The 10,576-nt window shown below is 57.3% G+C and overlaps 1 protein-coding gene across 1 annotated transcript in view; it reads left to right on the top strand.

Annotated features, from left to right (window-relative positions):
* The first annotated feature begins 25 nt into the window (after positions 1-25).
* Positions 26-10,576, top strand: part of MEGF8 (multiple EGF like domains 8) — a 39,093-nt gene continuing 28,542 nt past the window's right edge. The window contains exons 1-8 of the mRNA XM_004597991.2: positions 26-967; positions 5,643-5,806; positions 5,957-6,163; positions 6,862-7,042; positions 7,130-7,218; positions 7,671-8,086; positions 8,977-9,122; positions 9,280-9,402. Of these exons, the coding sequence (XP_004598048.2) occupies positions 775-967; positions 5,643-5,806; positions 5,957-6,163; positions 6,862-7,042; positions 7,130-7,218; positions 7,671-8,086; positions 8,977-9,122; positions 9,280-9,402 (1,519 nt within the window). The 5' untranslated portion in view covers positions 26-774. The remainder of the gene's footprint in view (positions 968-5,642; positions 5,807-5,956; positions 6,164-6,861; positions 7,043-7,129; positions 7,219-7,670; positions 8,087-8,976; positions 9,123-9,279; positions 9,403-10,576) is intronic.

Genomic DNA, 10,576 nt, shown 5'->3' with positions numbered 1-10,576 from the left:
CCTGGAGGGGTGGGACTGGGCGCTCCGCAGTCCTCCCAGGGCCGCTCTGACCTGCCGGGCTGCAACTTCTCGTCTCCTCTCCTCGCACCCTCCCTCGGCGGCCGCTCGGCTCCCGCCCCCTCACCTTCCCAGCGGGTCTTCCCGAGGCCGCTCTGGCCTGAGCGTCCCCTCATCTCTCTGATCCTGCTCGGGAGAGAGGCGCGGGTGGGTGAGCGAAGGCTGCAGAGGAATGGGGTCCGGGTTCGGACCTCAGAAGACCGACACTGACTCCGGCACCCGTTCGCGCCCCGCCCCTGACTGGAGAGCTTTCTCCGGGACCCTCCAGGCTTGGCTGGTCCCGACCCCTCACTCTCTGTAGAGGCCCCTGCTGGGCGGTAGAGTCCTGCACCCCTCCTGGGGACCCACCCGTCCGTAAGGTCCGTTTTGGCCTGCAGCGGCCTGAATCCGTACCTACTGGACACTGTTTATGGGGTCGGTCCCTCTATGGGGCTCCGTGTTTATATGGGACCTCTCTGGTCCGTAGGGATCGACCCTGGCTGTAACGATCCCATATATAGGGTCTTCCATGGGTCTGTAAGGCCCGCCGCTTGGCTTCCAGGGCCGGTCATCCGCGGCCGTTCCCTCCTCAGGGACTGCGTCCGGCAGACCTCCCCGGTCTACAAGGCCGTGCTATGCCTATAGAGGTTGCATTTGCAACCCTTCACCCCGGGTGGAGGGTCCTCTCCGGCTCTTAACGGTCCTTCCCATTTCTAAGGGTCATTGCGGGAGGTGGCGATGGCCCTGGGCTGGGCACTGTCCAGCGCCCTGGCCCTGGCTCTGTCCTTGGCCATACTGGGGCCGCTGTCCCCCGGAGTCCAGGCAGGGGACTGCAAGGGGCAGCGGCAGGTGTTACGGGAGGCTCCAGGCTTCGTGACGGATGGTGCAGGCAACTACAGCGTCAATGGCAACTGCGAGTGGCTCATCGAGGGTGAGTGGGTCCGCATGGGTCACTCACTCATTGCTGGTCAGTTCATTTGTGCATCCCTACACTGAGCTATTCCCAGAATCCCGTAGCTCATGTGCTGTAAATGGCATTAGGATTTTTTACTGTCACGTTTTAAACTTTAATAAGAAAATCTCCTTCCCTCCCTCCCCCAGTCATTATATTTGCCACTAGGACATGGCTGATACCAAGACAGCCCCGATGAACTTTAGTGACTTAAGGGGCTTGGAGCCAAACATGGTAACAGATGGTGGGCAGCCCAGAGTGGCCGGTGATGGAGGGAGCCCCTGGGGCTGGGAGATTCCATAGAAATGCTGGTCCTAGGAATAGAGGAGGCCAGAGAACTTTCTGGAGGAGGGAAAGTGTGAGCTGAGAGTTAAGGGACCAGCTGGAGCCCACTGGGGAGGAAGGAGAGAAGGATGGAAACCACTGGGGAGGAGGTGGGAGGAAGCACATTCCGGAAAGAGGGGGCCACCTCCGCAAGGGCCCCACCCTTGCCCCTCTGGAGCCCAGAGTCAGGGAGTTGAGATAAAGGGGTTTCCCACACAAAGACCTGGAAGTGGGGACGCAGGCTGCTGCAGAGGGACCGGAAGCAGGTGCCATAGTGTCGCCTGTGAGGGAGGGTGGCCCTGTAGCTGCTGCATGAGGGCAGGAGAGTGTTGAAGAATGTCAGAGGTCCTGGCCATGGGAGGCCCAGGAGGATGCAGAGCTGTGGTGGGGTTCCAAGCAGGGGGAGGGCCTGGTCTCTGTATGTCTGGCTGCTCTGGGGTGGGGTAGGGAGGGTAAGGATGAAGGCACTATTTCTTGGGGTGATTGTGTCTGTCCCCGGCTCGGGTTCTGTTCCTGGAACGCTGAAAGGTAAGCATAGACTAAGGGGCAGGGCGAGTGTAAACCGTCCTGTACACCCGGATGGGTTGGGCGCAGTGGACCTGACCATGGCCTTTTAGCCCCCCACCCTGTGTGCTTGTGACAGTGAGACCCGGGGAGGCACGGAGGCTGTCCATCGGAAGTTACAGAGGGGGAGCTGCGGAAGCAGGGTTCTAAAGCCTACATAGGAGTTTGCTAGGCGGGCTGAAGGAGCAGCCCCAAGACATGAGGTGGAGCGAAAGTGTCTCAGGATCCAGGCCACACTAAAGACAGAATTGGAGAGGGAGCCAGAAGCCAGGGAAGAAGGGTCTGGGTGTTTGGGATATTTCACTGTTGGGACATGGAGCCCCACTGACTGGCTGGTGGTTGAGGTGGGGAGCATGGGAGGCCTGCAGCCTGGGCCGTCACCTCTAAGAATTGGCATCTCCCTGAGTCTCTTAAAAGACAAGCAACCAGCACACCTGCTTCTGTGCCCCGTCCACCCCTATGCCCCCAGTGCTCAGAACATCCTGCTACTGCGCTGCGGGTTTGGGGATCAGATTTCTGTCCAGTAAGGTGTGGGGGTGGGGTAGAAATCGGAGACCTTGAACTTGAGGAACTTGAGGAAGACCAGGTTGGGCTGTGGCCTCCGCAGGCGCTTGACAAAGGCAGGCTTGTTGTGATTCCAGGAAAGGAACTTCACAGCTGGGTGGAGCTGGTGACCTTCTGGGAGGTCTGGGTGCCCGTCCCACTGCATGGTCCTTCTGCCTGCCCCAGACCACAGGTGGAGACCTGTGGACCGTGTCCCCGGGTTCTCTGGTTGGAGCCTGAGAATAGCTGCCAGTCACAGTACTGGTTTTTCTTCTTCTTCTTTTTTTTTTTTTTTTTGCATTTCTTCATTCTGTCTTCTGGCTTTTTCCTGAGTCAGCCAGGCCTTGTGCGAGGCCATCCTGGGGGACAGAGACTGAGGGTCGGGTTGCAGGCCCTGCCCTGCAGGTTTCCTCAGCCATGGGATAGAGAGACCCGGGCACCGAAAGCCCTGGCTGGCAGTAATGAAGGTTGTAATGAGGTCTGATGGGGTACCTCACCCAGCCAGGGGGCATCAGGAAAGGCTTTCTGGCGGAAGAAGGGAAACTTCCGGAAGCTTCTGGAAGTAAGAATGTGTTCCAACCAGAATGAGAGACTTGTGGGAAGGCCCTGCTACTGAAAGAGCTGCAGGCAGTACAGCAATTTAGCTAACTAAGACCAGGCTGTGGGTTGGGGAGCTGAATTTTATCCTTGGATGGTGAGGGGCCATCCTAGGGTAAATACATCACATCAGAATGAGGTTCGGGGTCAGGCAGGGAAGGGGACTAGCTCAGGGATCCTGGTGAGAGAGGACGAGGGCTGCGCTGGGCAGGGCACCCTGTAGAGCACCCTGGAGTCAGCATCTCATTGAGCGATTGCAACAGTGTTGGTAGAGGTAGTGCCACTTTACAGTCATGGAGATTGAGGCTTGGGAGCCCCATGGCTCTGGCCCCACACCACACAGCTGGTGCCAGTAGCGGATGTACAGGTTTCTGGGTTTTTTTAAGGGTCTGCATGAGGATGTCTAAGGTCATGTGGAAAGAACAGTGTAGGGTGTGTACCATGGTGCAGTAGGCTAAGCTTCTGTCTGCGGTATCAGCATTCCGTATGGGTGCTGGTTCATGTCCTAGATGCTGCACTTCCCATCCAGCTCCCTGTTTGTGACCTGGGAAAGCAGTGGAGGACAGCGCACGTTCTTGGCCCCTGCACCCGTGTGGGTGATTCAGAAGCTCCTGGCTTCAGATTGGCTAAGCTTCAGCCATTGTGGCCATTTGGGGGATGAAACAGTGGATGAAAGATTGATATCTCTCCTCTCTTTAGCTCTTTCAAGTAACAATAAAATAAATATTTAGAAAATAAAAGGGACCAGTGCTCTTCTTGCTCTTCTGGCAGAGCCAGAGAAGTGACCATTAGTAGCGGCCCGGCTCTCTCTCCGTGGGCAGTGGCCGTTGGCGGTGGCCCGGCTCTCCGTGGGCAGTGGCAGTTGGTAGTGGCCCAGCTCTCTCTCCGTGGGCAGTGGCCGTTGGCGGCGGCCCAGCTCTCCGTGGGCAGTGGCCGTTAGCAGTGGCCTGGTTCTCTCTCCGTGGGCAGTGGCAGTTGGCAGTGGCCTGGCTCTCCGTGGGCAGTGGCCGTTAGCAGTGGCCTGGTTCTCTCTCCGTGGGCAGTGGCAGTTGGCAGTGGCCTGGCTCTCCGTGGGCAGTGGCCGTTAGCAGTGGCCTGGTTCTCTCTCCGTGGGCAGTGGCAGTTGGCAGTGGCCTGGCTCTCGCTCCGTGGGCTGGGCCCTTCTGGAGACACCTGAAGAGCATGATCATTCCTCTTCTGTGGTCACAGTCACCTGGCAGCCAGGGCTACCGTCCTCTGGGTGCTTCCTTGGCTTGGGTGACCAAGAAGGCCCCTTTGGGCCTTGGCCATTGATGCTGGCTGCCAGCTGGAGCTGCTGGCTGGTGTGTGTCCACACGTGGTCTCTCCATGTCGCTTTGGCTGTTCCAAGAACGAGCATTGCCTCAGGCCCAGGCAAAAGCCTCCAAGGTCCCTGGACGTCACCTGTGGTTCTGGGTTGGGCGGGTTGCAGAGGCTCTTTCCGTATGCAAGGGAAAGGGAGTTGGCGCTGTTGCTTTTTCTCAAACTTTAATTGATTGACTTGATTTGAAATGCAGAGTGAGAGTGAAAGAGACCTTACATCTGCTGATTCACTCTGCAAATGGCTGCAGTAGCCAGAGCTGGGCCAGTCCGAAGCCAAGCAGCCTAGAACTCCATCCTCGTCTCCTGTGTAGGTGGTAGGTCCTTACGCCACCTGCTGCTGCTTTCCCAGGTGCATTAGCAGGGAGTTAGAGTGGAAGAAGAACAACTGGGAGTTGAACCGGTGCCCATGTGGGATGCTGGTATTGCAGGTGGTGGCTTAACCTGTTGCTTCACAGTGCTGGCCCCAGCTCTGACCCTTTGTGAAGGAGTGGCCTAGAAGCTTAGATCCATCCCAGTAGCGTGATATTCCCTGGGTTCAGTGGAACATGGGCTGCGTATACACAGAGGCCCTTTTCTAGCTGGGGAGTGCCCCTGTCTCCTGACTTGGGCATGTCTGGAGCTCACAGGTGGACAAGAGGACTGAGGTGTCAGGAACGCTGTGGCTGCACCTCTGGGTGAAACTTCTGTCTCTGCATGTAAATTTGCCCATGTGAAGGGTGGAGCTTGTGCAGCCTGATTCTTGGGGTCCCTCCTGGGGCTGGGGCTGTAACTCCTTGACTGGGCTGCTGTTCCTCTGGCTATCACGGCTCTGACTTCTCAGGGCTCAGAACCCCCTTAAGGCAGGATGCCCCCACATCACCTGGAGATGTGATGTTTTTTGGGTGGGCTGGTGAGAGGTGTAGGAGGATGTTTATTTATTTTTAATCTTAGAAATTATTTGAGAGATAGAGTGGCACAATGAGAAAGGAAAAACAGAAGGAGAAAGGTCTTCCGTGTGCTGGTTCACTCCCAGATGCCCATAGGATGAGTTAGACTGAAGCCAGGGACCAAGAATTCCATCTGGGTTTCCCACATGGGTGGCAGGGACCCAAGCCCTTGGGTCACCACCTGCTGCCCTCCCCAGAACATCGACAGGGAACTGGGTCAGAAGTATAAAGTAGCCAGGACACAAGCTGGAGCTCCCACACAGGATGTGGCCATCCCAAGTGGCACCTTAACCCACCTCACCACAGTGCCCACCCCCAAGGTCCAGATTTGAACATAGTGCCTCTGTGCTCACCTTCAGCCCCGAGCCCCCGGCACCGCATCCTGCTGGACTTCCTCTTCCTGGACACGGAGTGCACCTATGACTACCTGTTCGTGTACGATGGTGACACCCCTCGGGGGCCGCTGCTAGCCAGTCTCAGTGGGAGCACCCGGCCTCCGCCCATCGAGGCTTCCTCGGGCAAGGTTTGTGGGAGCGGGGCTGTGGGATGGGGCAGGGAGTTGGTCAGAGGGACAGAGGCAGGTGGGGAGAGTGAAGGAGGGTCTGGGGGATGGGCAGAAGACTCCTTCTGTCCCCAACCCTGTCTCTGGAGCACTGGCCCCTCGCCTCTGCAGATGCTGCTGCACCTCTTCAGCGACGCCAACTACAACCTGCTGGGCTTTAACGCCTCATTCCGCTTCTCCTTGTGTCCCGGAGACTGCGGGAGCCATGGGCAGTGCCGACCCCCAGGAGTGTGCATCTGTGAGCCAGGCTGGGGCGGCCCTGACTGTAGCCTGCAGCAGTGCTCGGCCTACTGTGGCAGCCATGGCACCTGCGCCTCGGTGAGCCTGTCCCCACCTTCGTTGCTCTGGGGTGACTATACTTGGTACTCCCAGCTCTGAGATCAGTTCTGGCTCCTGCCTGAAGCTCCCCTCCCAGCCCCTCTCCTGCCAAGCCCTACCTCCCCCCAGCCTGCAGATTCTCCCCAGGCTCAGCCACTCTGTAGTCATCTCTGTCCTCTCTTACCCGTACACATCTCCCTACGTCCTCTGGCCTGGGTTTGGCTTCCGCTTCCCACGTAGCTGGCCTCTGTTTCTGCTCATGATGCCCTCCTGATCCAGCGTCTGAGCTCTGCACGTGCAGCCTGGGATCTGGGTCACCCCTGGAGCACAACCTGCCTTGACCTTCCCAGCTCTGAGCTCAGGCTGGGCCCTGAGCTCGTCAAGCATCTTTCTTTTTTCTTTATATATATATTTTATTTATTTTTTCACCAAGCATCTTCTTGAACCTGTCTTTCTCTGTCCTCATTTCTCCCTGAGAGTCTTTTCCTTTTCCTGTTGGTCTGCCTTCTCTGCTGCCTCTCTGCCTCCCCGGGGGGTGTCTGACTCTCTTTTTTCTCTTTCTGTCTGCCCATCTCTTTCCATTCATGCTCTCTCTTTTGCCTCTTTGTCTCTTGTTTCTTTCTCTCCCTGCGTGTCCATCTCTCTCCTTCCTTTTCCATTTCTCTGTCTAACCCTGTCCTATGCCCCATTGCCTGCAGCCCCTGGGACCATGCCGCTGTGAGCCCGGTTTCCTGGGACGTGCCTGTGACCTGCACCTGTGGGAGAACCAGGGGGCCGGGTGGTGGCACAGTGTGAGCGCCGGGGACCCCGCCTTCTCTGCCCGCATCGGGGCAGCTGGCGCCTTCCTGTCACCACCTGGGCTGCTGGCCGTGTTTGGAGGTGAGCGGATGGGGGTGAGTTTCACGTCTGGGGTCTGGAGACCTGGCCTCCTGCAGTCAGGGCTTGAGACCACGTGTCGCCCTGCAGGCCAGGACCTGAACAGAGCTTTGGGTGACCTCGTGCTGTACAACTTCTCTGCCAACACCTGGGAAAGCTGGGACCGGAGTCCTGCTCCGGTACGGACCCCTGTACTCCATTAGACCCAGCCGGGTGTCCCGCCTGGCCTCCGTCTCCTGTACTGCCTTCTCCGCCCCTCCGCCAAGCTGCAGCCAGGAGCTTGTCTGTCACTCTCTGATTTCTCTCCCCTCTCTTTCTCCTCCATGTGTCTCCTGTTTCTCCTTTGCCCTGTTGTCTGAGTTTGGTCTTTGTTCTCTTGATCCCCATGTCTCCGTCTCCCTGGGTCTGGGCATCTCTGCTTTTCTCTGCCATTTCTACTCCTCTTGGTGCCTGGCTTCCTCTCATACCATGTTCCTCTGTGTTGCCCTCCCCACATTGATTCGCGCGTCCCTGTCTTTCTAAGAATCGCTCTGTGTATCTCTGATTCACCACCATCTGTCTTTCCCCGTTCCTGGTGTGTATCACCCTGGGGGTCCCTCCCCATCTCTGTCTTCTTATGTCTTCCTCACAGGCTGCCCGTCACTCCCACGTAGCCGTGGCCTGGGCCGGGTCCCTGGTGCTGATGGGTGGTGAGCTGGCTGACGGCTCACTCACCAATGACGTGTGGGCCTTTACCCCAGTGGGCGGGGGCCACTGGGAGCTCCTGGCACCAGCAGCCTCCAGCTCCTCAGGACCCCCAGGCCTGGCAGGTCACGCAGCCACCCTAGTGGATGACGTCTGGCTCTATGTGTCTGGTGGCCGCACCCAGCACGACCTCTTCTCCTCTGGCCTCTTCCGTTTCCGACTCGACAGCTCCAGTGGCGGCTACTGGGAGCAGGTCATTCCAGCAGGTGGCAGGCCCCCTGCCGCCACCGGCCACTCCATGGTGTTCCATGCCCCCTCCCGTGCCTTGCTGGTCCATGGTGGACATCGGCCTTCCACTGCCCGGTGAGTGACCTGCTTCACAACCCCTCAGGACCAGGATGGTTCCAAAGACCTGTGCCCTTAGTTCTTAGAGGCCTTTACCCACTGATAGACTCCTATAGCCATTCAGTCACTCTTGCTTCCTCCACTCTTTTGTGTACCCACTCACACATTCTCAGATTTAAAAGCAATAAAGAAAAGCATTTGTAAGATTTACTTATTTTTATTGGAAGGCAGACATACAAAGGGAAGGAGAGACAGATCTTCCATCTGATGTTCACTCCCTAGATGGAACATCTTCCTCTCTGTCTCTCCTCCTCTCTGTAGATCTGCCTTTCCAATAGAAATAAATAAATCTTTAAAAAAAAAGATAAAACAGAGAGGCAGACACACAGATTACCCATCTGATGGTTCATGCCCAAAGGTCTGCAGTAGCCAAGGCTGGGGTAGGCTAATGTCACGAGCTGGGAACTCCATTTGCTTCTGCCACATAGGCAGCAGGAATCTAACCCCTGGAGTCTCACCTGCTGCCTCCCAGATGTGCATCAGCCTCAAACCCAAGCACAGTGAGAAGGGATATGGGTGTCTCCAACAGCAACTCAACCACTGCACCAAATCCTGCCCCCTTTCTCTGGTATTTTATTCAATTTCTCTGTTAGTTTTCTCCCCACACACTACCTCCCCCAATCCAGACAGCTGATAAATCCCTGCGTTGTTAGCATCCTGCACCTGCCTGATTATGTAGCTAACCCACAGGTGAGTCAGGCCCAGGCCTGCCAATGGGGAACATCTGATTAGGAGGGGCTAGGCCCAGTCCTGACCGGTCGCAACCCTGGGTGGTCACACAGCTCCTAAGGGCCCAGAGCGAGAGAGGCCCTACCCCTGCCCTGACCCTGCCATCCCCTGCCCCGCAGGTTCTCTGTGCGGGTGAACTCCACCGAGCTCTTCCACGTTGATCGACGCGTGTGGACGACACTGAAGGGCCGGGATGGACTTCAGGGCCCGCGGGAGCGAGCCTTCCACACTGCCAGCGTCTTGGGCAACTACATGGTGGTCTATGGTGAGGACATTTCCTGAGCCTGCGTACCTACCTGCCTGCTTGCTCGCCTGCCCACCAGGCTTCCAGAGGCCCAAGCTGACCCAGAGCTGAGCCTACCTGCGTGGGCATTCCCACCTGCCCCAGGCCTGTCACCTCTGCTGCTTTCCTGTCTTTTCAGGAGGCAACGTGCACACTCACTACCAGGAGGAGAAGTGCTATGAAGATGGCATCTTCTTCTACCACCTCGGCTGCCATCAGTGGGTGTCAGGGGCCGAGCTTGCTCCTCCAGGTACCCCTGAAGGTGAGTGGCTCCTTCACTTCCCTGAGGGTCCCTGAAGATCCTTCCTCCTCCACAGGGCATACGCACTGGGGCCACCCAGGTCCTTGTTGAGGTGCGCTAGGCATCCCATCAGAACCTAGGTTCGACAGAACTAGGTGTCATTACTATAGTGACAGGAGGCAGTCACTGCGACTTCATGTCTGGGTTGCAGTCCAGGGTACCCCAAGGGGGCTGCCTATTAGCAGCTACTTCTTCAGGACCACAACCATCAAGCGGCTGTCACCAAACAACTATCTATAAAATTCGTCCTTTTACTCTCCCCATGCCTCACTCCTCCCGCTGTGTGAGATGCGGGCTGTGGTAGCACTTCGATTGAGGGCTCTTGTGTTGGGAGCCTGGGGAAGCCAGGAAAGGGAAGGAGCTGGCATATGAGGAGGTCACTGAGGGGCTGCCATGGGGCCCGAGGACCTGGGGAGAAGTCTCTACTGCTCTTGAGGTCAAGGCAGCTTGGGGATTGGGAGGAGGCCGGGGTCCTCTGCCCTATGGACTGGGAGCTGTCATTTTAGGGGGAAGCTATTCTCTTCTCCATGAAGAGGAGAGGGGACAGACAGGCAGAAGGGGGCAGGAGGAAAGGTCCCCAAGGAAACCCTGCATGACCCTGATGAGTAAAGCCAAGCCTGGTACCCATTTAACCCTTGTCGGGGCTCCTCTGCCTGGCCCTGGGTTCCCTGGGAGGGCCAGGCTGTGAGGTTTCTGGAGGCCTCTTCTCCTGTGTAGTTTGTGGGTGGCTAGCCCATGTCTGTGTGCCTGCAGAGTGTCCGGTCTGTAAGAGGGTCTGTGGAGTCACTGTGCCCTGGCCTTGGTTGAGAGTGGCAGGAACACAACCCACCTGGCTTTAGAGAAAGGGAGAATTTCTTGATTGTCTTGAGAGAAAACTACAGGACCTGGCTTCAGGCTGGGCCGGATCCATGCTCTTCAGGCTGTGCTGGAGTGAGCCATGACTCTCTTGTTCTCAGCCTCGTTCACTTCGGACTCTATCAGGTTTGCCTTTTGTAAGGTGGTCACCAGCAGCTTTTGGACCATATAGTGTCCCCTTAAAATGTTCACAGGGAGGAGAGTTCCTGTTGTCCTACATTTAGAGTTGAGTCCCTCCCCATGTTTGAACCAGTCACTGAGACGCACAGGCATAGGCTAA

This window comes from Ochotona princeps, chromosome 16 (assembly GCF_030435755.1).
Source record: "Ochotona princeps isolate mOchPri1 chromosome 16, mOchPri1.hap1, whole genome shotgun sequence".
In the NCBI taxonomy this organism is placed as follows: Eukaryota; Metazoa; Chordata; class Mammalia; order Lagomorpha; family Ochotonidae; genus Ochotona; species Ochotona princeps.
The sequence above is the reverse complement of the archived record's forward strand: the minus strand, read 5'-3'. Positions and strand labels throughout refer to the sequence as shown.